The sequence below is a fragment of the Ascaphus truei genome, chromosome 18 (genome assembly GCF_040206685.1).
Source record: "Ascaphus truei isolate aAscTru1 chromosome 18, aAscTru1.hap1, whole genome shotgun sequence".
Lineage (NCBI taxonomy): Eukaryota > Metazoa > Chordata > Amphibia > Anura > Ascaphidae > Ascaphus > Ascaphus truei.
In genome coordinates this window covers 12616883-12644755 of record NC_134500.1, presented here as the reverse complement: position 1 = coordinate 12644755, position 27873 = coordinate 12616883, and the positions used below count along the sequence as shown (strand labels likewise).

Genomic DNA, 27873 nt, shown 5'->3' with positions numbered 1-27873 from the left:
GTACCCCAGAAGCCTGTCCTGTGTCCCCACAAACATCGGCGGACGACTCAGCCCTCCGGCTTACCAACAGGTAGCATGCAGCACACACGCTGTAATGGCAAAATCTCCCATCGGGCGGGGGAAACACAGTTACATAACCAGCTATTGTTATAACTCTGTTCCCAGGACATACGTGAAAACAAGAAGTAACTCTCATTGTATTACTTCCTGGTAACACATTTTTTAATAAATAATAAATAAATAAACACCATGCTATTCATGGCACATTTCAACCCATTTAAAGGTGAAGCTCTGCCCACAAGTGCACGGTGTCCTTTGTCTCAGCTACTGATTGGCTCCCAGCTTATTCAATCAAGGGAAGTCACAGCACAATGGATCTGTTGTATTGGCATTAGCTGGAGCCTGGCACTCTCTGCAAGAATAGCAGCTTAGTCCCTAAAACAGCTGTCAGTGGTGTCCCTGCAGGAACCAGGGGAGGCTCGGGTGTGTGCAGCCATACCCAGCTCACATTATCACACCCCGGTGTGCACAGGGCAGCAGGCATTGGATCAGGGAAGGTAGTTGCTTAGAGTTTGGGAGAGTTCACACACACTTTTACCATGCACCGTTCTTGCAGTGCCACTTAGCAGCTGCTACATTAGTGGCAGAGACCCCCCCACATCCCAAGCTGCCCCCTGGTTATGAACCAAAGAGATGCTGAGGATCTTTTAAAGCAGAAGCCAGACCTCTTCTAACAATGAGTGCACCGGCTGCTACAGGAGTGTTTGTTTTGTCTCTCACAGCCATCCCTGTGACTTACCTCTTCAACGCCCTGTCTGCTGCTAATAGGTAAGTGGAAACAGATGCATAATAATAATAGCATGTTCTTGTATAGCGCTGCTAGTTTTTACGTAGCACTTTACAGAGACATTTTGCAGACACAGTCCCCGCCCTGTAGAGATTACAATCTGTTTGTTTTGTGCCTGAGGCACAGGGAGATAAAATGACTTACCCAAGGTCACAAGGAGCCGACACTGGGAATTGAACCATTGACTGCTTCACACTCAGTGCCAGTCAGTGTCTTTACTCACTGCTCCTTCTCTTCACATCATTTAGTTTGATTAATGCTGCTTGTTGTTGGCAAGGCTGGCAGTGAATGGGGTTAACGCCAGCAGCTTGCTCCAGTAATCAAGGTGTTAAAGGGAGGGACAAGGGAGTCACATGTATTATGGAATCGGTAGCAGAGAGGAATCTATCTTAGTTCATGGGGCATATATTTATTGGCAGTTCTTGACACCAATGACCTCTACACAATAGGAAATGGGTGGCCAACCCTAGTCCTCAGGGGGCCACCAACAGGCCAGGTATTAGGGATATCCCTGCTTCAGCACAGGTGGCTGAATCAGGGATATCCTTCAAACCTAACCTGGTGGTGGCCCTTGAGGACTGGAGTTGGCCACCCGTGTGGAATAGGAGATGGGTACAATGTGTTGGTCATATGTAGAATCAGTCTGTGTACTTATTTGCTATGTAAACAGTTTGGCAAGAGAAGACCAAGGGCTTGAGTTGGTAGTTGGTAGGCACATACTTGATGGTGGCACGTCACTTTTTAAAAATAACTCTTAGTCTTAACACCAACAAATAATAGGTGTAAGTTCATAAATTTACCATTTTTTTACTTTAAAACGTTAATGAGTTCAAAGTTAAAAACATGATAGTGTACAGAGCTTCCAAAACCTCAGAGGTCTCTTCTTCAAGTGTGATACTTAAAGGTATTACAACCTGCAGTGAATGTAAAAATACATATCCTTGGCGTGTTTTGTGACTAGAGTTTTAAAAGCAAATTGATTGTTACCTCTCACCACTCAGCTAGGTGAGGTTTTCTTCCTTCCACCGCTGAACATAGTCAGTAGAATAACTACTAGATACCACCAGAAGGAATCAGGATAATGGACTATATTTGCTAAGCAGTGCTACTCCACAAGACACCATACAGACGCCTTCCTGTATGGCTCCTTACAACTTATTTGGGTTGAATTGGCATTAAGGTGCCTCCCAGCATGGAGGGTAGCACTGCTTAGGAAACATGGTCCATAATGAAAATAATACATGTTAAACCTTGTGCAATGAGTTCACACTGTAGCTGAGGTTCTGATCCACAGGTAGAATCCGCCTTTAAAACCATTCTTGCCACTTCAGGCAAAGTACACTGAATCAATAACACCAGATCTGCGGCAAACAGCTTAATTCTGCTGGGTAACATGGTACAAACTTCTAATCGCTTCAACAGCCATACAGTTCCTTAAAGAATGCCTGTACAATAATAACATGACATTACTTCATCCACGTGACATACACTATGAGCTTTCAAGGTCTCAAGTGTCTCTTCTGAATAAGCTCAGCTGTAGAATGGACCTTTGTGGTGCCTAATGCTTATTAACGATCCATTTTAAGAACATGTTTCTGGTTTGACATTTATTTTGACATTCAGACACTTCGAACATCCTCATTTAGATGCAACACCCTCCTTTCAGTTCAGCTAGTGGAATTATTGAGGTCACATTTGGAATGATTCCTGAAACTATAAGTTATCAAGGCTATTTACTGTGTCTTGTTACAAAAGTTCATTCCATTTTAAGTTAACAAAACACACAAAACCCCAGCAAGCTCTTTTTGGGAAGCCCTGAGCCCCAACAAAATATATATGTATATAAGTGTCAAAAAGGAGAGCTATTGAGCGTGGCATTTTAAGTTCGTCTGAATTATCCTGCTAATTGTGAGCTCACCAGAAATTAGCTATTTAAATTATTGTGTTCAAGATGATCTCCTAATTATTGTGTTACAGAGGATCACCTAAACCTATTGTATATTTGACATGTAATAAAAAACGTCTGCAACTCAGAGTAACACAGTCATGTTTGGATAACAATGGAAACTAATTTTTATTCTTCAAGAAAAACGTACTTGGTAATTTTTCTAGGATTTGGTTTCTAAAAAGCGGCATTTTCATCTGGTATCAATGTAGTCTGGCTCACATCTGCCTAAGGGACTCTCTGTGCTTGCGAAACCCTAGTGCAGTGTATTTCCAGCACTATATGAAAAATTCATATTGTATATACAGTATCGAGAGTTACATGGCGCATGTTTCTTGATGAAGCTGGACAGGACCGCCTCTGAAAAGTAACTTTCTCTATACAAAACAATACTGAGGTTAGAGAGGGGCAATTTTTCTCTAGATTTTGAGCCGAACCGGACGGTTCCTTTGATCCGTTATTTCCGCTGATCAATCTGAAAAAGGGCGACTTGCGGATTTTTTTAAATTATTACCAATACACTCCGCGGCTTCTGCAACCCGCCAACGGATTGTATCCAATGGTGGATTTTGATAAATCCGTGTGGGTCAAAACCGACCAAATTGGCATTTTGGGCGGAAAATGCGAGAAAATCCGGGAAACTCATTTTGACAGATTCGCCCATCTCTAACTGAGATTGTATAATACTCTTTCAACCACGTGAGTCTACTATGGTTTCTCTACAGTCCTCAAATGTCTCCTCGGGAATTGTCCCAGCAAACCATATTGTGGGGTAGCTGGTAAATGCTCAATTCATAGGTTACGTATATTTTTCCATGAGGGTTTGCAGATCCGCCGGTCATTTGATGTGGCTGCGGGTGTATATAGTAGACCTGGGAACCACTGGTTTAGACAACAGACACAAAAGCTCAACATTGGTTCACGCCATAATTAATGCTGCTGGTTCCCACCGCCCACAAACAGTGCCCCCACAGCCAATCTGCAACTGAAACAGCTTAGTGTGGGGAAGAAGTCAGGGGATCATTAACACCCAGAAAACGCACTCCAGGCTTAGAGTTACTTAACATTATTGTGCCATTTTACGCTACATTTTCTCTAGGTGGAGATAACTACGTGCGGCTGCAGATGCATAGAAATAATAAGAGCTCTTCTATTGTGTTATGTATTCAATTCTGAAATGGGTCAGCTCTTCCTGCACACATGAGCGGCTTATATTATATTGTAATGAGATAAATGCAAGAACATAACACCCATGACTGTAAAGCAGCAAGTAATATTTTATATACGGCACTGTGATAGGGCTCTAGCCCCTGTTTAAAAAGGCTTCAGCAGAAAGCCTGTGTCGGTCTGAGGAATCCAGCAGGGAGCTGGTTAATTGCAGCTACAGACAATTAACCAGTCTCCACCTGGCTCATCAGGCAGGTAGAAAAGACTCCTGCTTGAACTGCAGGGGAGATCTCTTCAGCACAGAGGGACTGTGTTTCCAGAAGAGATTCCCAGGAACAAGTGGTCTTGAGCACAGAAGGACTGTACTGCCAGTAAGATCCCCAGGAACCAGATCCCTGTTCCAGGGCATAGCGGACCCCGGATCCTGCTAGAGGGTGGCCCCGCAATGGACACCAACCCAAAGACTGACATAAAGAGCCCCCTGCTTACAGGTACCTCTTTGGATTTGGGGTCATAGGTTGTCAAGAGGCCTATCCTCCCAGCCCTGCAGATAGGGACTGGGAAAGCGAGTTGCAAAGGAATAGGATGGCTGTTTGTTTGTTTGCTTCCTTAAACTGTATTGCTTAAAGCTACGGGCTGAATAAAAGCCACGGTTTATTTTCCCCAAATATGTCTCCCCTGGTTGTACCTCTGCACCTGTCTCTGACAAGCACCTACTGTGTTTTTTTGCAGCCAACATTCTCTGATATGTATACACCAGTTAATAAATAGGCCTGTTAATATACTGATTATTCAGTGTGTTTCTGTTTTTTAGTTCATGGGCCATTGCCACTGCTGGCGCTTTGGTTATAACCTTAATAGCCGTACTGTCCCGTCTGCTGGTCATTCAGAAACCCCCAAAAGACCCTTTGTTTTATGGTAAGTATTGGCAGTGTTATTCACTTACGTTAGTATATGGTACTGGATGTATACTGAACGTGCCTCTTTGTATGTCAGGGAGACGCCTTGATTATTTAACGGATAAGTGAATCATTTTGCTACTTTCTTTCTGAAAACATTATCCTTGCCCCAATGCCTGTGAGTGGCAGTTATAGAAAAAGAGGAAGTGTGTGGCAAGCACCCGCGATGATCATGTAAGTGAAACTTCTGGGTGTTTTGTCAGTGAAGTAGTCACGGCATGGAAACGGTTCTGATAGAGGCACAATTTATTTGCAATATAGTCAATGTTATTCAAGTGTGAGGGGAAATGAGCATTGCATCATGTGTGATACATGATAGAATTGACTTATGATAACTAAAGTAAGAGACATCAATGAGAGATTCTAAAGTATGTAGATGGCGTTGAAAGACTGCATCAATTGTGGATTCCAATGTTGTGGTTGCAGTGAGGGGATTGGGGTTCAGATGTACAATGTTGTGGTTGCAGTGAGGGGATTGGGGTTCACATGCACAATGTTGTGGTTGCAGCGAGGGGATTGGGGGTCAGATGTACAATGTTGTGGTTGCAGCGAGGGGATTGGGGTTCAGATGTAAATGACATTTTTGTCTCATTAACGTGACGAGCGGCGCAGCTTCTTCCGAATTAAAGTTAATGTTGAAGTCGCCACTGAAAATTATGGGTATGTCTTGATAATAAGTTAAACATCTATGTTGTGCAAAAGTGATGTAAAGGAGTAGTGGTGTAAATATGAGGTGTAGGCTCCTGCTTGTGGATGAATAAAGGACAATGTACTAGCATATAGGCATACAAAAGCAAAATATTACTCTGACAATCTCTTCCAGAATACATCAAACCCAGCTAACTTCTAGAAGGTTATCAACAATATATTCCAGCCTTCTAACCATCAACAACCAAGTAATATCACTAAGGGGGATATTACTCTGACAAACCCCACTGACATTGCAAATGCATTCAATTATTATTTTGTGGGGTGTGCTACTAACTTATTAGCGAAACGCAACCCAAACCACAAACATGAATCTCATCCTAGGAGTACCCATATAGCCCCACCCCCTCCCAACACTGCCCACAATTTTCAATTTGGCCCAGTATCCGAAGAGGAGATTACACAAGCGCTCCTCAAATTAAAACTAAGCAGCCAATGAGGACCTGATTTACTACAATCTAAGTTCCTAAGACTTGGTGCCCCAGCCATTGCCAAACCAATTGCTTCCATAGTCAACTCTATCCTGTCTGCATGCCATATCCCCAAGACCTGGAAAACTGCCAGAGTTGTCCCAATCTTCAAAAGTGGGGACAACAACTGCCTCAAACCAATCTCAGGTCAATCTCTCTTCCCTAGCCAATTCCAATCTGGCTTCTGCCCCAAATACTCCACCGTAACTACCCTGCTAAAAGTTTGCAATGAAATCCAGTGTGGAATGGAACGGGGACAACTCACTGGTGCAATATTCCTAGATTTTGCAAAGGCTTTTGATACTGTTGATCATGCTATCCTGCGTAACAAACTCCAGAGCTCTGGAACAGGGAAGCATGCTTTAAACTGGTTTCAGTCCTACCTATCAGGTAGATCCCAACATGTGTCCACCTCAGGCTCTAACTCCAACCCCTTGGATATCACCTGTGGTGTCCCGCAAGGCTCTGTTCTGGGGCCCCTACTCTTCTTCTCAGTGTTCATCAATGATCTTCCAACAGCTTGTAAGGAAGCTTCAATACAAATGTATGCAGATGACACAATCCTATATGCACACAGCCATAGCCTCTCCGACCTTGAACACATTTTTGAGACTCAAAAACTGAATTTCCCAAAACAAACAGTTTTAAAACACTGACACGACTGTAACAATGGTAATTGGGACCAAGACTAAGTTTTTTAAGCTTCCAGTGACTGAGCTCCAGATCAGAACCAATGCTAACACCACCCTAACTCCTTTTACTAGTTTTAAATACCTGGACATATGGTTTGACTCCCACTTAACATTCGGGATGCACATTGATACCATGACATCCAAAACCTATGCCAAACTAGGTGTACTTTACAGGAACAAATCCCCCCTAAGTCTGCTGGTCAGAAAGGGTATCGCACAACAGATGCTAATGCCAATTATTGACTATAGAGACCTAGTATACGGCTCGGCACCCCAAACCCACCTTGGCAAACTTGACACCCTCTACAATTCAATATGCCGTTTTGTTCTCCAGTGCAAGTACAACAGACATCACTGCGAAATGCTCAAAGAACTAGATTGGTCATCACTTGAGTCTAGGCGCAAAGTTCACCTTTCCTGTCTTGCCTTCAAATACTTTCTGGGTAAGCTACCCATCTATCTGAACAATCTCCTCACCCCTACCACATGCAGCACCTATCATCTGAGATAAGACTCCAAAAGACTGTTCATGGTCCCAAGGCTCAACAAAGTATCCGGCCGCTCCTCCTCTTACCGTGTACCCCAAAACTGGAACAACCTACCGGAGACTCCCACATCCACCAGTTTAAGTTCCCTCAAAACGAAAAGCTGTCTCACATTTTAATCTGGTCTGTCACTGTTACATACGCCTATAATATATATTTTCTTTAACTGTGCATGCAATGTCTTGTATATAATGTATAATAACACTGTTCACTTATGTAACTGTATTTGTAACCATGTATTATTTGTCTTAACTTTATGCCCAGGACATACCTGAAAACGAGAGGTAACTCTCAATGTATTACTTCCTGGCAAAACATTTTTATAAATAAATAAATAGTGCTAGGTAAGGAATTGTGTGTTGTGGGAGTATATGTGAGTAGTACTCATGGTGCTAGCACCCCCCCCCCCCTAACAAATAGCTGGCCAATCATTAAAAGTTGGCCACGTGACCTGTTCTATACTGCAATGTTCTGAAAAGGGAGGTGAAATTCTGGCACAATTGCTCACATTTTTTGAGCAATGTGTTTCGCCGGAAATATTGCAAAACTGTAAGAGGAATTAGGGAAGCCTTTTCACGAGTTCGCTCGTCTCTACAGAATAACACTGAGAAACCTCTCGTGTTTCAGCTCTTCAGGGCTGAATGCACAATGATATTAACGCCTTCAGTGCTGCAGGGGCCAGAAGCGCGTGGCGAAGCGCAGCGCATGAGAGTGTTACAGAATGACTTTGTATCACACCTGAGTATTCCTTCTTTCTTCTCTTGTAGTCTATGCTGTATTTGCTTTCACCAGCGTGGTGGACCTTATTATCGGACTTGAGCAGGATGGCATTATTGATGGATTTATGACCTTTTATCTAAAAGAGGTAACGACATTAAGACAAGTCATAGCCACATTCAGCATGTCCTGTTGTAAACGGCAATGTTCTACTTAAGTAATAATCTCCTCAGAACAGGGCATTACTGGCCAATAATGCCCTGTTCTGAGGGGATTATTACTATTGTAGGCTAAATGTAGATTTTTTTCATAAATAATAGCCACTTTTGTATAGTTATATAGATTTTGTTATTAAAATAAAATGGTAAATATCTGAATCCACCTCTATATACTCTTACACTGCAGATATCTATATCCACACACTGCCTGCCCCCTCTGTGTACACACACACACACACACACACACACACACACACACACACACACACACACAGCAGCTCAACACACAACACAACAGATCTACACACACACAAACTGCTGCTACACACAAAACACACACAACACAGCACCTCTACACACAGCAACTCTACACACACAAGCACACATACATACACACACTGGAGCTCTACACACACAACACAGCACCTCTACACACAGCAACTCTACACACACAAGCACACATACATACACACACTGGAGCTCTACACACACAACACAGCACCTCTACACACCACACAACACAGCACCTCTACACACACAAACTACTGCTACACTGACACACACACACACACACACACACACACACACACACACACACACACACACACACACACACACACACACACACACACACAGAAACTACAGCCAGAAACAAACTGCAGACAGACACTCACTTGCTTTGCAGACTCTCTCCCCCACCCCACCAATTCAACTGAATCTGCTCAGTTCACGGAGCAAGGGGGAGGAGTCAACCCGTGACTGATCCTTCTTAACCAATCCCCTGCCCTGTCTTAGAGCTGTTCCTACTTTTAGACCAATCCCCTGCCCTGTCTCAGCTGAAAGCTGGTTGGCTGGAAATAATCAAATTGAAATCAACACTTTGCAAGCAGCTAAAATTCCGGGCATTACTGATTGGATAATGCCCTAAATTTTAACCAATCAAAGGGCAGAAATTTCAATAATGCCCTGAATTTTACTGCTTTAGCCTATAATTCTTAGTAATGAATATAGAGGCTTAAGCCCATGTTTACTAAGACGAACTATTTCATAAGATACCATTTCCAGAACCAGAAGATGTTTTATGGCTTAGCACAAGGGTTCTCAACCCCAGTCCACAAGCCCCACCTAACAGGTCAGGTTTTCAGGATATCCCTACACCAGCACAGGTGGCTCAATCAGTCCCTGCTTCAGCACAGGTGGCTCAATCAGAGGCTCAGTTTTTGACCGAGCCACTGATTGAGCCATCTGTGCTGAAGCAGGGATATCCTTAAAAACCTGACCTGTTAGCGGGGTCTTGAGGACCGGAGTTGAGCACCCTTGGCTTAACACCACGTAGTAAACATGGGCCGTAGGTAAATTTGGTGGTGTTCTTGGCAATGAAGAAACAGGTTTGCGCTGTTTTGGGGGAATGGAATTAAAACATTTAGGGCCACATTTACTACTTCAAAAATGCTCAGCATAGACATAATGCTATCCTAAATTATAAAGGAAAGGCAGGGGTCAGGCAGGGTGTAGATGGTACGACCCCAGACACCTTACAGACCATGAATTGGAATGGGCCAGAATTACTCAGGTGTGCTGGTCACTTTGTGACTATCGCTCTGTGTTTGTTTGTTAGTTGCTATTTAAACTGAACACTTGGTCCTTGATTTCCCACCCACCCCCACTCACCCACCCTGCAAAGCTTCAGTAGGTGTTTTAACGTGACCTTAATCTAACCATATATCTGCAAAGCCCAATAACATAGTGTTCAGTGATGTTTTCTCCATCATTGCGTTAACGATAACGCTGCTATAATTACATGCAAATCATATGCGTTTGACTTAAGCGCATTAAGGGCATCTCTGGGGCTTGCCATTGCGTTAGTTGGGGCGCATTAACAGCCCAATAGGACGGCTGCAGGGTCTGCATCCGTGCAGGCCACCGTTGAGCATGATCCTCCCTTAACTGGTGTTAAAGACACTTTATTTCAGGGTCCGGATCGGACTAACGCCCAGACATTATGTAACGTTATTGGAAGACAGACCTGAAGGACCACCAACAGGTCAGGTTGTAAAGATACCCCTGCTTCAGCACAGGTGGATCAGTCTCCGACTGAGCCACTGATGGATCCACCTGTCCTGAAGCAGGGATATCCTTAAAACCTGACCTGTTGGTGGTCCTTGGGGACTGGCGTTGGCCACACCTACAGTAGACTCTTAGAACCAAATGTTGGTGGTAAACGCGATATACTTAGAACATTAGTGGAACACGTCTCCAGTGCAGGGGCCTTCTGATTGGGCAGCACAATGTAGCACTATTATCCTAACATCAAAATATACTTTTTTTTCCTTAGAGGGAACCTTACCTGAATACAGCGTACGGGCACATGATCTGTTACTGGGATGGCACTGCTCATTACCTGATGTACCTGTTGATGGTGGCTGCAATTGCATGGGAGTGAGTTAATTTCATGGTGAACTTTGCACACTTTTTTTTCTTCTTTCTTTTCTCCCACCTGCTTACACGTTATTTTCACTGAGGTGGCCATTCGTGTTTTTGAATTGTTCCCGGGACAATGGAGTTTGATCTTACTCCCAGAATCCCTCTGTCCCAATTAAGGTACAGTAAAAAACATAGTAGGGTGTTTGTTGCTTGAAGAAAGAAAGAGCTATTTGTTAAAACATAAGATTTTAAAAAGAAAACAGAGAAAAAGTGCTCTAATTGAATTTTTATTTTTAATACATTTGGTTGGGTTTTTTGTTTTTAGCTTTCAGATAGCTTTCAGATAGCGGTTTATTTAGGTTTTTTTTAATGGGATTAGTTTGCAAGTTATGCCTTGGTCTGCTTTTACAAATCATTACAGCTGAACTTCGGTCTATATTTTCCCCCCAAAAATCTACAAATCTAGAACCTTAAAATAGACAACCAGTTCGGACACGATGGCTCCTTCATTGCATTAGGGAGAGAGCCATTTTGTTTTTCCAAAAGCTAATTCAGCAATGTTTTGCATGTATTGTTTCTGTTCACAGCCAAAACTACAGAACCATTGGCCTTTATTGGGTTGGGTCAATTGTAATGAGCATACTTGTTTTTGTTCCTGGAAATATTGTGGGTAAGTAGGACAAATACATTTATTACTTTTTTATTTCTGTTCATTGTATCACATATTACAGCCAAGGGTGTAGTGTTGAATCCTGTAACCCAGGCGTACTTAACTCCAGTCCTCAACGCCCCCTCCTCCCCCCCAACAGGTTTGTTTTTCAGGATATCGCTGCTTCAGCACAGGTGGCTCAATCAGAAACTCAGTCAAAGACTGAGCCTCTTATTGAGTCACTTGTGCTGAAGCAGGAACTGATTGAGCCACCTGTGCTGAAGCTGGGATATCCTGAGAACCTGACCTGCTGTAATCCACGGATTCCCAAGAATTATTGGTCCTGTGACTGTCCTGTCCAACCCCTGTCCTGTCCAACCCCTACCCTCTAGGAAGGACATTAACACAGAAAGGGCATTAATTGCAAGGTTCTGGGTGGAATGTTGATATTATACTGTAGGCTAAATATGTTTTAATTAGATTATACATTCCTTGGGCAATCCTTATCTACTGCTTTTGTCTTCACATCCCATTGAACTACCCTGTGGATATATGTTGGCACAATTTTAATAAATAATAATTCTTATTGGTCTTTATTATAATATTTATGTTCTGGATCTTGGATGATTAAATAAAAATACCACTTGTGAGCCCATTTACATGCCTCGCACAGGCGCACAATCCTGCCTTTCCCCATTATCTCTTGGCATACAATGGTTCAACTATCTGCAGCCGGGGATTCTGGGTAATGACATGAAAATGAGATTAACAAAGGTTGCAAGATATTCTAGGATCCGAAGGGCTAGCCATGTCTAATTGCCTGGTTTTGGTCACGCCTTGGTTAGCGGTTGAACAGTACGTTCACACTACCTGCTTCTGGTCAAACATTGACCATTCAAAACACTGGAGAGACATGGCAATAACCGTAGTGGTGGTCAGAGGTACAGTAGGATTGTACAAACAAGTATGGGATCATTAGCAAGATATGATGCAATTATATCTAAATATAGATATTCTAATTAATGATAGTGTACTTTGCCTGTTCTTTGTTTTTTTCTAACTGTGCTATTTAAAAATGTATCAAAATAATCCTGCTTTTTGTAACAGGAAAGTATGGAACACAGATTTGTCCCACATTTCTCTTAAGCTTACCATACATTTGCCTTCCACTATGGGCTGGATTCAGGATCTACAAGCAACCTTCAGTCCTTTATAAGGCACATTTTAAGGTAATTTGTTTGGATTTTATCATTATTACGTTTTGACACATTACCTGTATTCATCGCAATCTCTTTTTTTTTTTAACATTTGACATCTTTTGTCTCAGAGATATTTAGAGAGCAGTAGAATGGGAATCACGCATTGTGTCCGCCATCAGCATTCCCAGAATTCAGGCATTGATGGGGGGGCCGGGCAGAGCTGTTGAGCAGGGGGGAGGTATGGGGCGAAATTGTTCAGCGAGAGGCTGGGTGGGGTTGCAGGTCGAAATTGCTGAGTTGGAGAGGGTTAGGCTGCAGTCAGACCGCCGATCGCGGTGTAGCGCTGTGCACGCGCCGCCCCCCCCGCTGGGCGTGCGTGCCACAGTGAAGACTGGGGGCTCACCCTTACGGAATTTGTTTAGGCTCATTCACTTAGCAGGGAGGGGAAGTCTTACGACCCGTATACTGACATATATATATATACTATCTGATATACCCGGCATTGCCCGGGCGTGGAAGGGCAGGGGGCATGGAGTGGAAGGGGGGGGGTCAGACCGTGGAAGGCCGGGGGAAGGGGAAGGGGCGTGGAAGGGTGGGGGGGGCCAAGGGGCGTGGAAGGCCGGAGGGGCCAAGGGGCGTGGGGGGGGGGGGCCAAGGGGTGTAGAAGGGCGGGGGGGGGGGGGGGCAAGGGGCGTAGAAGGGCAGGGGGGGGGGCAAAGGGCAGGGGGAGGGAGGGAAGGGGGCTAGGGGAGGGAGGGTAGAGGGCAAGGGGAGGGAGGGCAGGGGCAAAGGGCAGGGGGAGGGGGGGCAATTGGCAGGGGGAGGGAGGGCAGGGGGCAAAGGGCAGGGGGAGGGGGGGCAATTGGCAGGGGGAGGGAGGGCAGGGGGCAAAGGGCAGGGGGGGGGTGAATAACCCATTCCCCTGCGTTTACTCCCCTTGCACACGGCCGCGCTCCTCCTCTTCCTCCGGGTACCGGCCGCCCTCCTCCTCCACCTCGGGCTCCTCAGCGGTGTCCGTGACCCCCGGCGAGGCTGAGACGCTCCGGTGAGGAGGTGCTGTGCCTTTCACGGGAGAGGTGGAGAGAGCCGGAGGAGCGCTCTCGGGAATGGGGAGCTGGGGGAGCGGCCTATGTGAGGGGAGAGCCGCAGATAGCGTGCGCTGTGTGTGTGAGGGGGGGGGGGAGCGCCGGGGAAGGGTGAGAGCGCCGGGTGAGGGAGAGCGCCGGGTGAGGGGGAGCGCCGGGTGAGGGAGAGAGCGCCGGGTGAGGGAGAGAGCACCGGGTGAGGGAGAGAGCACCGGGTGAGGGAGAGAGCGCCGGGGAAGGGTGAGTTCGCCGGGGAAGGGTGAGTTCGCCACGGAAGGGTGAGAGCGCCGGGGAAGGGGGCGGTGTGTGTGAGGGAGAGCGCCGGGTGAGGGAGAGCGCCGGGTGAGGGAGAGAGCCGGGGGGAGGGAGTGGCCTATGGGAGGTGAGAGCCATGGGGAGGGTGAGAGCCGTAGGGAGGGTGAGAGCCGTGGGGAGGCTGAGAGTCGGAGGGATGTGAGAGCCGTGGGGAGGTGAGAGTGCCAGGGAGGTGAGAGTGCCGGGGAGGGTGAGAGCGCTTGGGGAGGGTGAGAGCGCCGGGGAAGGGAGCGGCCTGTGGGAGGAGAGAGCAGGAGAGAGCAGGAGAGAGTGTGTTCTGGGGGGCCAATGAGAGCCGTAGGGGGGCGGGACACAGGGGGGGGGGGGCAGACACACCGGCCAATGAGAGCCGTGGGAGGGCGGGCGGACCGACGGACCAAGCAAATGGTCTCCAGACACTCACAAACATGATTTTCGATTATATAGATATAGATATATATTTTTGTGTGTTAATTTTGGGGGGGTTCTGCGAGCTTGCTGGGTATCTGTGTGTTTGATCCATATACTGTACAGCAAGAGTCTGTGTGCTGTATTTTGACCTCTGTGCTGTTATAGGGACCTGCAATTTGAAACAATGTGTTAATGATTCCTCTGACCATTAAGGAGCTAAGAACCCCCTCCCCCCTCCCCACACACCCCTCCCCCCTCCCCACACACCCCTCCCCCTTTCCCACACACCCCTCCCCCTCCCCACACACCCCTCCCCTGCCCCCTCCCCACAGACCCCTCCCCCTCCCCACACACCCCTCCCCCCTCCCCGCACACCCCTCCCCCCTCCCCGCACACCCTCCCACCTCCCCACACCCGTCCCCCCTCCCCACACACACCTCCCCCCTCCCCACTCCCCACACACCCCTCCCCACACCCCATAGGTTCCTACTTATAAGAAACCCTTATTTCTGCCCAGGGGACCCCTGATTTATGTAACAATAAGGACAAAACCCATTTTATATGCATTGACCTTGACCCCTTGCAGACACACTTACCATAACCCCTACTGTCTCTGAGGTCTCCCTACTTACCACTTAGATTGTAAGCTCTTTGGAGCAGGGACTGCTTTTCCTAATGTTACTTTTATGTATGAAGCGCGTATTCCTATTATGTGCCATGTGTTATTGCTGCAAAGCGCGGTGTACAGGGATGGCGCTATATAAATAAAGATATACAGTACATACAAGGATTCCTAGGTACTGTACGGTAATGCCAAGATGGGGCAGCGAGGGCAGGGAGGGGCAGCGAGGGCAGCGAGGGCAGGGAAGGGCAGCGAGGGCAGGGAGGGGCAGCGAGGGCAGGGAGGGGCAGCGAGGGCAGCGAGGGCAGCGAGGGCAGGGAGGGGCAGCGAGGGCAGCGAGGGCAGGGAGGGGCAGCGAGGGCAGGGAGGGGCAGCGAGGGCAGGGAGGGGCAGCGAGGGCAGGGAGGGGCAGCGAGGGCAGGGAGGGGCAGCGAGGGCAGCGAGGGCAGGGAGGGGCAGCGAGGGCATGGAGGGGCAGGGAGGGGCAGCGAGGGCAGGGAGGGGCAGCGAGGGCAGGGAGGGGCAGCGAGGGCAGGGAGGGGCAGCGAGGGCAGGGAGGGGCAGGGAGGGGCAGCGAGGGCAGGGAGGGGCAGCGAGGGCAGGGAGGGGCAGCGAGGGCAGGGAGGGGCAGCGAGGGCAGGGAGGGGCAGCGAGGGCAGCGAGGGCAGGGAGGGGCAGCGAGGGCAGGGAGGGCAGCGAGGGCAGCGTGGGGCAGGGAGGGCAGGGAGGGGCAGCGAGGGCAGGGAGGGCAGCGAGGGGCAGGGAGGGCAGCGAGGGGCAGGGAGGGCAGGGAGGGCAGCGAGGGGCAGGGAGGGCAGCGAGGGGCAGCGAGGGCAGCGAGGGGCAGGGAGGGCAGCGAGGGGCAGGGAGGGCAGCGAGGGGCTTACACAAGTTCTGCACGGTGCAGCAATTTCATTTTCAGGTGCAGTTCTTGTTTTGCAGAACTACAGTATTTTTATCTTTGGACAAAGTAAAAGCTCGTACCTCTTACCTTAAACTCTATCATGCTAATACCTTAAACTCTATCATGCTAATACCTTAAACTCTATCATGCTAATACCTTAAACTCTATCATGCTAATACCTTAAACTCTATCATGCTAATACCTTAAACTCTATCATGCTAATACCTTAAACTCTATCATGCTAATACCTTAAACTCTATCATGCTAATACCTTAAACTCTATCATGCTAATACCTTAAACTCTATCATGCTAATACCTTAAACTCTATCATGCTAATACCTTAAACTCTATCATGCTAATACCTTAAACTCTATCATGCTAATACCTTAAACTCTATCATGCTAATACCTTAAACTCTATCATGCTAATACCTTAAACTCTATCATGCTAATACCTTAAACTCTATCATGCTAATACCTTAAACTCTATCATGCTAATACCTTAAACTCTATCATGCTAATACGAATGTTTGATCAACTGTGTTCTGCAAAAAGGCAATTCTTATCTTAGAAGCCTTAGGCGACCTTCTCATCTGTTACTACAATAAAGTACTGTTTATTTCTCAACAAAAACCGGTTGCGGTACAAACATCCGCGTGAGAGCCATTGGAGCTGGCTGGCATGCCCATACAAAGGACGGAAAGGCAGCACATCCTTTTAATACGGTTAGGTTTTTCAGTGAGATATTTATAGTCTAAATAAATGATGATTATCCTGGGGTCGCCAATAGGGTTGCCAGGGAGTTTCTCCAGAAATAATGGACATAATGATGAAAGGTGCGACACGCTCGAGACACACCCACACACCCCTCACACCTCTATCCGCTCCATGCAGTTTCCTCCTCTCCTTGGCCCCACCCCCAGGCTCCTGACACCTCCTCCTGATTGGCTGCGTTACCCAACAGCAGCCAATCGGGATGAAGGACCCGAGAGGTAATACTGGACACACACATGTCCAGTATTATCTCTCATTTTTTCCACTGGACAGAGTGTCCAAATACAGGACAGTCCGGTTCTATACTGGACACCTGGCAACCCTAGTCGGGAAGTATTTTGAACTGTCTGGCTCACGGGTATTTTTTTTCTTCACTCCTAGCAATTTGCCAGGGACATAATAAAAAAGGAAAAAGGCCAAGAACCCTTTCCCAGGCAAATTTCAGGTCCTTTTTTAGTGCAGCCCTCTTGTGTTCAGAAACGAGACGGGTAACCTTTCGGGTTACACAAAGCAGGAATGATGTCATTCGGTGGGGTTTGCTGGATTTTCTTTTTCATAGCAGAATACCAACATCTCTCTTTATCGCTTGTTCTGTAGGTGGTGCAAACCATTCAACAAAAAGGTATATTAAGAAGACCATTCGACTTGCTGTTGGCCGTATACCTCATTGTAGCAATTGCGTTTTGTATATTCAGAGGCCTGGTGAGTAGCACAGAAAATGCAGAGGGGCTTAAGCTCTGGGTGTTTCGCTTTATTAGTGATGCTGGTTACATATTTCTGCACTAATCCATGTAGGACCTGCAGAACGGGACTGGCAGAACATACAACATTCATGATGATGTACATCAGTGGCTAAGTCCAGTCCCCAGGGGCCACCAACAGGCCAGGTATTAGGGATATCCCTGCTTCTGCACAGGTGGCTCAGTCTTAGACTGAGCCACTGATTGAGCCACCTGTGCGGAAGCAGGGATATCCTGAAAACCTGACCTGTTGGTGGCCCTTGCAGACGGAACAAGAGGTCCTGTTCTGAAACTGGAGGGTGGGCTGTTCAGGGGAATTAGGAAGAAGCGCATGGGAACGATGGCGGATTCATTGCGGGGATTCCCGGTTGGAGATGGTAGGGGCTTGTACACTGAGGGAATACGCTTGGGATAGACACATGAAAAAAACAAAGGCTGTGGTAGGGTGTGGCGTTGTACAATAGATAGCAAATTGGGCAGATTAGGCGAGCCAAGTGACACGTATCTGCCACCAATTTCTAGGTTTCTGTTCTGTAGTCTGATTTTTCTCATGGATAAGTGATATTATTTGTGAGTGTATAAAGCAGGAATATTTTTTTTTGGGGGGGGGGGGGGGGTTGGTAACCATACAGACTACTATTGCTTTAATTGAACTAGAAGATATATATATATATATATATATATATATATAATATATATATATATTATTTTTTGCATTTGCCCATAGATTGCTTTAGATTGTCCTGCTGAACTCTGTCGCCTTTATATTCAACTTCAAGAGCCATATATTAAAGACCCGGCCGCCTACCCAAAACTTCAGGTAAACATACGTTTTATTTACTTAACATTTCACATGCAGCACCTGCAGCGGGGGGTGGGCAACTCCAGTCCTCAAGGGCCTGGCCGCAGACAGATTTCCCGGGGCCCAGGGCTTGCGTTATGACCGGGCCCCCCGGGCTCCCCCGGGCTCCCCCCCCCCCATGTTGGTTGTCATGCGATCCCCCTGCATTTCACACCTCACAAGCTACCTCTATTTCCCTCTGTCTCACTCTTACCCCCCTCACCCTCTCTTACACCCCCTCTCTCCATCAATGAACCCATTCTCACTCAATCCCTCACACTTGTTCCCTCCCCCCCCCCCCACACACACACTTCCCCCCACAAAATACATACAAAAAACCCACCCCCCAAATACACAAATTTATACAAACTCCCTCCACTCCCAAATACATACAAAAAAACACCCCCAAATACATACAAAACCCCCCCACCCCCAAATACATACAAAACCCCCCCACCCCCAAATACATACAAAACACCCCCAAATACATAGAAAACCCCCCCACCCCCAAATACATACAAAAAAAACCCACTCCCCAAAAACATGCAAACCCCCCACCCCAAATACATACAAAAAAACCACTCTCCAAAAATATTCAAACCCCCCCATCCCCAAATACACACAAACTCCCCCCACCCCCGAATACATACAAATAAAACCCAGCCCCCAAATACATACAACCCCCCCGCAATACATAGAAGAAAAAAACACACATATATATAACACTCCCTCCCCCCCCCAAATAAATACAAGCTTACCTACCTTGGGGATGGTCTCGGGCTTCTGGCCGGGCCCAGCTGCCGCTCCTCTCGTTGCTGCCGGTCCCGGCTCTCCCCAGCTGCGGGCCTCCCTCACTAACACTGTCCCACGCCAAGCTTCAGACGTCAGCGCGTGCCGGACCTCTCCGACAGCCAGGCCCCCTGCAGCCACCGGACCCGTCGGCAGCCCTGCTCAAGGACCACCAACAGGTCAGGTTTTCAGGATATCCCTGCGTCAGCACAGGTGGCTATGCTGAAGCAGGGATATCCTGAAAACCTGACCTGTTGATAGGGTGACCAGATGTCCTGGTTTAGCTGGGGGACAGTCCTGTTTTTTTTGTCCTGTGTCCTAAAATCTATCTAAATGTCCCAGTTTCTGGCCGGCTGCGCATGCACAATTGGTGCTTGCATGATGAGCCGCCTGTGCTGAAGCAGGGATATCCTGAAAACCTGATCTGCTGGTAGCCTTTGAGGAGTGGAGTTGCCTACCCTTGATCTACTGCCCATAAGGTTCTAACCATTGAACTCATTTATTTCATTTAAAATCTGTAAAATGAGACAGATGAAACATGGTTTGATATATTTGTCCAAATGTAAATGTAGGCAAATAATGTATGTCCTTTCAGTGTATTTTAGGGTTCAGTACAAACCTATCTCTGAGCGTTCTTTGGCAGTCATTGCATTTTCTCTTTATTGCAGATGTTAGTGTATATATTCTATTCTGTCCCATACTATGTCATCACTCTCTATGGACTACTGGTTCCTGGGTGTACATGGATGCCAGACTTAACGCTAATTCATGCAGGTGGATTAGCTCAGGTAAGGTGTACAGTTCACTAAACAAGTTCTTTTTCATTTGTTGCTAACACTGCAGATTGATGATATTTATTTTACAGAGCAATACTGATAAAAATGAAGATAATTAGACAATTAGATTGTAAGCTCCCCGGAGCAGGGACTCCTCTTCCTAAATGTTACGTTTATGTCTGAAGCACTTGTTCCCATGACCTGTTAGTTATATTATTTGTTATTTATATGATTACCACGTGTATTACTGCTGTGAAGCGCTATGTACATCAATGGCGCTATACAAATAAAGACATACAATACAAGATAATATAATTTCAGTCATTTTAGGAGTTTTCCTCTAGTTATTCTCGTGTAATGGTTTTATTCAGCGGGAACAGGATGTTGCAAAACTGGATAACAAACAGCGATACATTCCTGTGTTATCGCTACAAAACCACACTTTCTAAGGCAGGTTCTGCCGTTGTGTGATCCCCCAAAAGTACAGAGGTTCGGATGTACTCTGATAGACATGTATATACAGAGATAGCAAATAATTTCGTCATTTGACTAGAGTCAGCAAAATGAGAATTTTAATTGGTGCAGATTTGATAAATTATCTTGGTTTTTTTTCCCCATGCAATATCGTGCCGAGCTTTGTAACTGTGGTAATGTTTGAAATGACAGTTTATCACTAATCTTCCCACGTCAGGGCAGCTCTTTGCTTCCTAACAGTGCCTGTCTTAATATGACCACAATGGAAACAAACGCAGTTTTCGTTTTAACATCCGGTTGTCGGATGCTTCCTGAATAAGCTGATAAGCGGACACCTCACACGTTTTGCAACAGCCCCTCGTAAAGCCATGTGCAAAAGGACAGATTGTGTCAAAGTGCATCAAACGGCGGTTTCTAAATCAAGGAACCTTAGAGGCAACCCATGCAGACTATTTTAACATAGGATTGAAGCAGGGGGTCTCCGGAGCTGAACCCCACTAATTTCAGCTACGGGGACCCAGTACTTTCGGAGAGCTGCTCTGTTCAGCTAGCGGGGGTTCGGGTAATGGCGGAGTTTCAAAGCTCCCGCGACCTGCGGACCAATAGGAAGCTGTTATGTCACCTGGTTCGGCTTCCTATTGGCCCCAGTGTGACGCGCAGTAGCGGAATTTCCCATTAAGCGCGATAGGCCCGTGCCGAAGGCGTCCAAAATTTTGGGGGACGACAGAATTTGGGTGGCGGCAAGCGCCGTTCGCCCACGAGCAGCTGGCCACGTGACATCACGCTGTGTCGTGTTGCCATGGCAACGGGACAGCGCAGCGCTGGAGAATGAGGGCGGCGCCAGGTAAGTGCCTCCAGGTGGCATTTCTTTAAATCCGCCACTGGTGACGCGGGAGCTTTAAACTTTGCTGAGATGCCGGCGCCCCCTTTGGGAGGTCTGTATCTCGGGAAGCAGGGGGTCCCCGGAGCTGAAATGAACGGGGTTCAGTTCCAGAGACCCCCTGCTTCAAACCTATGTTAAAAAAACAATAATGAAGAAAAAGCATGAATTGCTCCTTTTTAAGGTGGCTTGTCTTGTCATTTAACGTGTGTATACAGTGCAGTATAACGTGTAGCAGATCCTTCTCACTGCTGCAGTGATAGAGACTTATTTATCTTCTAACTTAATCAGATGTCTCTACGCACGCTGCCAGGTTATAATGCGCCGGTAACAGCATGTCAGCTGCTCTCATCTATTCTGGGCGGCTCAGCCAAATATAACCGAATTCCAGCCACCGAGCACAATGCTTTGGCTACAATGTGACAGGGACGGGTTCTTTCTTTACAGACTTTATTCAAAACATGCACGTTGCTAACTCTTTCAGTGTTTGTCACGTTACAACCGCTTGGGGGCTATATAGATAAACTGGCGCAAATTGGCGCAGTGTGCCTAAACCGGCACGAATTCTGCCATTTTTGACTGCGGCAATGTATCAAGGTGCTTGCGCCATGAGCGTTTTGGGGAGTGGTTATAGGAAGTTAGGGGAGGAGTCGGCGCAATATTATAATATGGAGTTGAGCTTATAACTGGTGCAGCTTTCCTCCTCTCCTTGCGCCAAATAAACCTGCCATGTTCAGGTGGCGGGAGCCTCTGCACCAAGTGTAAGACGCAAGAATATGAATGAATATATATATATATATATATATATATATATATATATATATATATATATATACATACACACACACACACAAACCTCTGATAGTAAATTTCAATATGGGCAAGTTTAATCAAAAAACAGGGAAAGTAAAGTCCCTATGACATTGAAATGACATAGGAGGAAACAAACATATAATACAATACAATGTATAAAAATGCATATAAAGAAAACATGAAATGTCTGTTCAATTGCTGAAAAAACACCCAATGAAGGAGGATAAGTGATATCCAAGTGAAGGATCACGGGAAATAAATGGCTGGAAAAAATGCAATAGGCTGGTGGAGGTTAATGGATAATATGTAGCACCATGCTAGCTGAATCCTGGCTGGGAGTAATGATAGAAAAGTGTCAGTATGTGACCAGTCCCATGGGGGTGAAAGAAAGCACTTGCAGGGAGAAATGGGTCTAGGAACAATCTCACCAATCTCACACAGAGATACAACAGATGATCCTGGAAGGTGTACGCATTAACCCATCAGCTAAGCCCCTCAGATTCACAGCAGGGAGGCCAGAATGAGCTGATCCGGGAAAAGCACAGTGCATTCTTTGTCTTCGTTCACCAAACCGGAAGGTACAGGAGCCCAACGATGTTAGTAAGGGGCTAGTAGCCCATAAGTATATAACCAGACCTCACGGTTATTCTCCCCGCAATACAGCACTTCATTTTGCCGCCAGTAGATGCGCCGCTGGGGCTTGCGTCATCACATGATCACCGATCAGCTGTGAGAGGATTCCTTGGGCTGGGGCTGTTTGGAGGCAGAAGGAAGCGTGCAGTTTTATTTGCACTGGCGGCAAAATTAAGAGCTGTATTGCGGGGAGAAGAACCGTGAGGTCTGGTTATATGCTTTTGGGCAAGTAGCCTCTACTAACATCGTAGGGCTCCTCGTTGGTGAACGAAGACAAATAATCTTTGGAGTTTTGACTTTGTGTATCGTGTTCATTTGTAGAGAAGGAACAATTGTCACCTATTAAAAAAAATAATAAGCACTTTCTCTGGTTAAACTAGATTAAAATAGTGTATGAGAATAGTGCGATGCTCAATAATATGTAAAGTAATCAATGTAATTATTTCATTGTCTCTAGTAATAGCCTTGGCTATTGTTACAGTGACTTCTACTATATATTCTGCAGTTAAAAGGAAATTGAGTTACAGTATTTTCGTGTCCCTTGTGCAGGCGCAGTTCTCGCATATCGGTGCTTCTCTCCATGCCAGGACTCCTTATATCTACAGGGTTCCAAAGGAGGCGAAAACGTTGTTTTTAGTTGCAAATGTATTGCACGGGATTGTCCCGCAACTGCTGGCCCACAGGTGTGTGAATAAGCCAGAGTTCTTCATGAAGGCAAAATCAGAAGCCAAAGCAGAATGAAGAGCTCTGTCACGTTATCCACAAGATGGATAAAACATCTCATGAACGTTCATTGCAACAGGAACATTGCAATGTTCAGGATTGTTCTGCAACTGATGGAGCAGTGTTTTCCACACTGAAAGGAAAACATTTGGAAGCAGTGGGCTATTGTGAAGATTCAAATTCTTAAAAAAGTATGCACTTGTAAGAAGTTCTGAGTTTATATATATATATATATATATTCATGTAACGCAAATAAAAATACCACTTGTGAGCACATTCACATGTCTCAGACAGGTCTGCAGCCTGCTTTTCACCATTATCTTTTGGCATACAATACTTCCACTGCAGCCAGGGATTCTGGGAAATGACATGCAAATGAGCACAGTGTCACCTTTTTGCTTCTTATCCATTTTAATATGGACATGTTGACATGTTTGATGATATAAAATGTGCCCCCTTTTTTTTAAAGCTGTGTGTTTGGATGCAAACTGGAGATTAAATACATTACAACCTCAAACAGAAATTTGGGTTTTCAATTTAATCTGGGGCCCACCAACGCTGCTATTGATTAATAGCTATATCTGCCCATCGTTATACTGTAGGCGCACAAATTATTTTGCCTATTTGGTTACATATTGAGAATTAAGCAAATGGTAAAAATAGATGCATAGGACATATAGAGATAGATTATACACTTGACTTTTTTATATCTTCTACTCAGCACGTGGTAAATGTAATCTTGCCATACAATGGATACGTTTGAACCTATGTTTGCAATAAATTGCAGATTTGGTTGGAGAGAAATATTGCAGATTTGGTTGGAGAGAAATATTGCATATTTGCCATGAGTACAAATACACTAATATGTTGAATACGGCAATACACCTGTTAACTGCCTATTTGTCTTCAGCGTGTTGGTACTTTTTAATTCAACATTGGAGACTTCTTATGTGCACGTGTATATAAAAAACGAAAACTATTTATAGCGGCAAAACTTGAAATCTTCTGGGTTTTTTTAAATTAAAATGTCTAGTATTATAGTGACTTCTTTTTTATTATTATTATTATTCATTCAGCTATTAATGCCATTTTTAATGAGTTTTAACACACTGAGCATCCTTTGATTTCTACAGCAGGTTTAGCCACCGCCCCAAGATCTTTGTAACAGTTTCCTGTTTGTGATCATTTGTTGCCAATGTTCCCAGCAGTTTGAGCTCTAATCTGTAACAATAGTCAATGTTACCTTTAGTAATATCAGGATACATTGTAGCTGTTGAGTCACACTGACTAAAGGATTGCCTGAAACTGAAAGGTGTCCATTTCGTTAGGCACACAATCAGGATTTTTACAGATTTATAACAGGAGCACCATATATATATATACACACACACACACACTTGCTGCTATAATCCTTTCACTAAAAAAAGACTTGTTACATATTCCTAACAATATTTTTGTTGGTATCCTTATTCGTGTACTGAAAACATGACCTGGCCAGGGTTGAAAGCGTTAAAAGCGTCCAGTTTCCACAATGAAGTAACAGAATAAAACACCTTTATTACAGATACGGTTTGGAATTATTAGCCAGGCAAATGTTTACAGAAGTTTTTTCTTTATTATTTGAGTTACATACATTGTAAATGACGTCCAATGTGACCTGTATCCTCCTTTACAACCGTAAACCTTACTTCTGATGCACATCCTGGCTATTGGTTTTTGTAAAAACAGCAACTACAAGTTTTTTTTTTAAAGTTTTTTTTTTAAAGTTTTTTTTTTTAAAGTTTTTTTTTTAAAGTTTTTTTTTTTTTTATACAGTACGCGTTTCAACTACAAAACATTGGAAATGCAAAGATGCACTCAAGGACAGAAAAGGAAATAAACAAAATAAACGTATTCACCATAAAAGCAGAGGTAAAAATAAATAAAATCTATTATCACTATAGCAACAGTATTGTTCACAGGAAGAAAGTTTTGGAATGCTTCTCCGCCTAAATTCATTTTTGAGCATAATAAAAACAGATACACTACCTTATCTCTCTAACCCTTCCCCCGCCAGAGAGACCTGCAATGCAGTCCTTCCAGGCAGCGAGGGGTTAAGGATTCCTAAATCTACAATTCAGTATGTTTGTAGAATTCCTATCAGATTTTTACAGAAAAAGTACTTAAAGCGCCACTTCCCACTGCTAGTTTTGTCCCTTTATTTTTTTGCCCCCCTCTTTTTTTTTTTTTTTTTTTTTGCAGCATGGGGACGGTTTTGAGGTCCCTAGAGCTGAACCCCCATATCTTCAGCTCCGGAGACCCACTGGTTCTTCGGATAACCGTGATGCTACCCATATCTGTGCCTGGGGATTACAGAACGGTGGTGTAAATCTCCAGCGCGGGTTATTCGCCGCGGCTTCCTACTATCCCCAGAGCTGAAAATAACACAATTCGGCTCCCAGGTTCCCATCCTGTAAATAAAAACGGGGGGAGGGGGGTGACTGCGGCTTTATGCTGTAGTAATAGCTTTCTATTGGCATGGAGAAACCCCCATTCTTTAATGTAGCTAGTCGGGCTTAGAATCCCAAGTTCCCTTTGGTCGGCCCGTTTTTCCCTCTTGCAGATACATTTTGGTTGAATTTGAATGTTACATTTTTTGATTGTGTATATTTTTATTGTATGTGGTGGGGAGGGGGAGGGAGAGGGGGAGCAGACAATTTTTCACCCAAATTTCAATTTCTTTTGTGGGATTTGTTTTTGCAAATGAGTTCAAAAAAAGCGACACCAGTTCTTTGAATTTGTTATATATATATATATATATATATATATATATATATATATATATATATATATATAAAAAAAAAAACTAGAAAATATATATCGACTGAAAATTGAAGAATACCAAAAAAAAAACATTTTAAAATTGGTGAAATATTCAATAATTTGAAGGAAAAAACTGAAAGAAATCTAAAAATAAAAATATTACAAAATTCAGGAAAACTGTGAAGAATATAAAAAAAAAAAATCGGACAATATTAAAAGATCTGGAAAAAAAAAATAAACAAGGGGCAAAAAACATTGAATATTTGAGAATTTTCCAATTTTGTAAAAAAAAAACAAAAAAGGAAAAAAAAGAATAATTGCAAAAAAAAAAAAAAAAGTGATTTGAATTTCTAAACTCGCTCTACCTGTGAGGTTTGAAAACTTGTAGACTGTAAACCATTGCTGGTCCAAATAAAAAGTATAACATAACCTATTTTCCCCTTGTTTTTCACACATAAAATAAGGGACCAATACGGCTGTTTTTTTGTCTCTTTTCTTCGTAGAGATACCACATTTGAAGACTTTCCTTCCCAGATCACATTTTAGCTGCCGTCCTACAGAGTGGTGATAACAGAACAAAAATGTCCTATGCTGCACACCAAAAGGACACCCAACCCCTCATATTACTGTACGTATTTCCAGACTACTGGGAACAGGGAAGTAGCAGGAATCCATCCGGTGCTAGCGGGCCCACAGAGAATAGGTCTGCGGCGCTTTGCTAGTCCTGGCAACACTAGCATGGCTAAGGATATTGAACACTAAAAAGCAATAGGAATTATGTAGCCAAGAACTACGAACATATACAACTGTAACCAGATATTACAACCCTATTTTTATGCCTTTCTTGACCTTCGAGAAGAGTTGGATGCTTCACTCCAAAATCCGTTAAACGTTTGTGTCATTGGTCTATACCAGGAGTGGTCAACTCCAGTCCCCGACAGATCTGGTTTTAAGGATATCCCTGCTTCGGCACAAGGATATCCCTGCTTCATTTGCTTGAGCCAACTGTGCTGAAACAGGGATATCCTTAAAACCGGATCTGGTGCTGGCCCATGGGAGCTGGAGTTGGCCACTCCTGGTCTACACAATATTGACTTATACATGATTCATACAGGAAAGTTATTTAAAGCTTGGTCTAATGGGGATCCTCAGCACCTTGTTATTAATTATTTGAACCCTTTCACTGTGGCTTCACTTCAGGGGGGGTGGGGGGGGAATTTAAAGTGATCCTCTATGAAAATAGCTGTGACACATCCATGTTTGGATTGGCTATTAAATGTTTTCTGCGTTGGAAAAACTTGTACACATCAAAGGCTGCGAAAATGTCTCATAATTTCAGCCACGGTTAAAGGGCAACTTCATGCAACAGAACAATGTGAAATGAAAGGCTGCCCCCTAGGTGTGGGGCACATATCTGATGCCAGCAAACACAACAGATAGGAACGTGATATAATATGCATACAAACTGACAATCTCTTGGTGGCAACAATGAATATGCGTTGAGTCATATCAAATCCAAGAATACTACACCGCAAACCATGGACCTCCTCAGATGTCTTCCACACTACGCAGGACTTGGTCAGGTCTGTAAGAAAAAGTCGTGAATTGATATGTTAGTTTCAAGGTAATCTGCAGAGTTTTAGGTACAGAAAGAATATGAATGAATATATATATATATATATATATATATATATATATATATATATATATATATCGTTACTAATTAAATATGGTATGGGCTTTCAGAAGTTACGTTTCCATTGGGTAACATC

General features: G+C 44.8%; 2 protein-coding genes across 6 annotated transcripts in view; one reads left to right on the top strand and one right to left on the bottom strand.

The window, feature by feature from the left end:
- The first annotated feature begins 324 nt into the window (after positions 1–324).
- Positions 325–27686, top strand: TM6SF1 (transmembrane 6 superfamily member 1). Of its 5 annotated transcripts, XM_075575563.1 has the most exons (11): positions 334–828; positions 4774–4877; positions 8101–8198; positions 10604–10707; positions 11280–11362; positions 12449–12570; positions 17228–17332; positions 18098–18190; positions 19669–19788; positions 25115–25210; positions 26605–27686. In XM_075575563.1, the coding sequence occupies exons 1-11, from the start codon at positions 737–739 to the stop codon at positions 26617–26619; spliced, it is 1032 nt and encodes a 343-aa protein (XP_075431678.1). In that variant the 5' UTR covers positions 334–736; the 3' UTR covers positions 26620–27686. The 5 variants fall into 5 exon arrangements, with proteins under 5 accessions (XP_075431677.1, XP_075431678.1, XP_075431679.1 ...); XM_075575562.1 differs by lacking the exon at positions 26605–27686 and having other exon boundaries at positions 325–828; positions 25115–25306; XM_075575561.1 differs by lacking the exons at positions 25115–25210; positions 26605–27686 and adding an exon at positions 23126–23837 and having other exon boundaries at positions 339–828.
- The window catches only part of HDGFL3 (HDGF like 3), a 28237-nt gene continuing 25258 nt past the window's right edge, over positions 24895–27873 (bottom strand). The window contains exon 7 of the mRNA XM_075575566.1: positions 24895–27686. The gene's annotated coding sequence lies outside the window, so the exon portion shown is untranslated. The remainder of the gene's footprint in view (positions 27687–27873) is intronic.

Coding starts and splice junctions, on each gene's coding strand:
- TM6SF1 (XM_075575561.1), top strand. CDS start 737: ATGAGTGCACCGGCTGCTACAGGAGTGTTTGTTTTGTCTCTCACAGCC. Junction 8,199..10,603: donor TGACCTTTTATCTAAAAGAG/GTAACGACATTA, acceptor TTTTTTCCTTAG/AGGGAACCTTACCTGAATAC. Junction 10,708..11,279: donor GTGGCTGCAATTGCATGGGA/GTGAGTTAATTT, acceptor TTCTGTTCACAG/CCAAAACTACAGAACCATTG.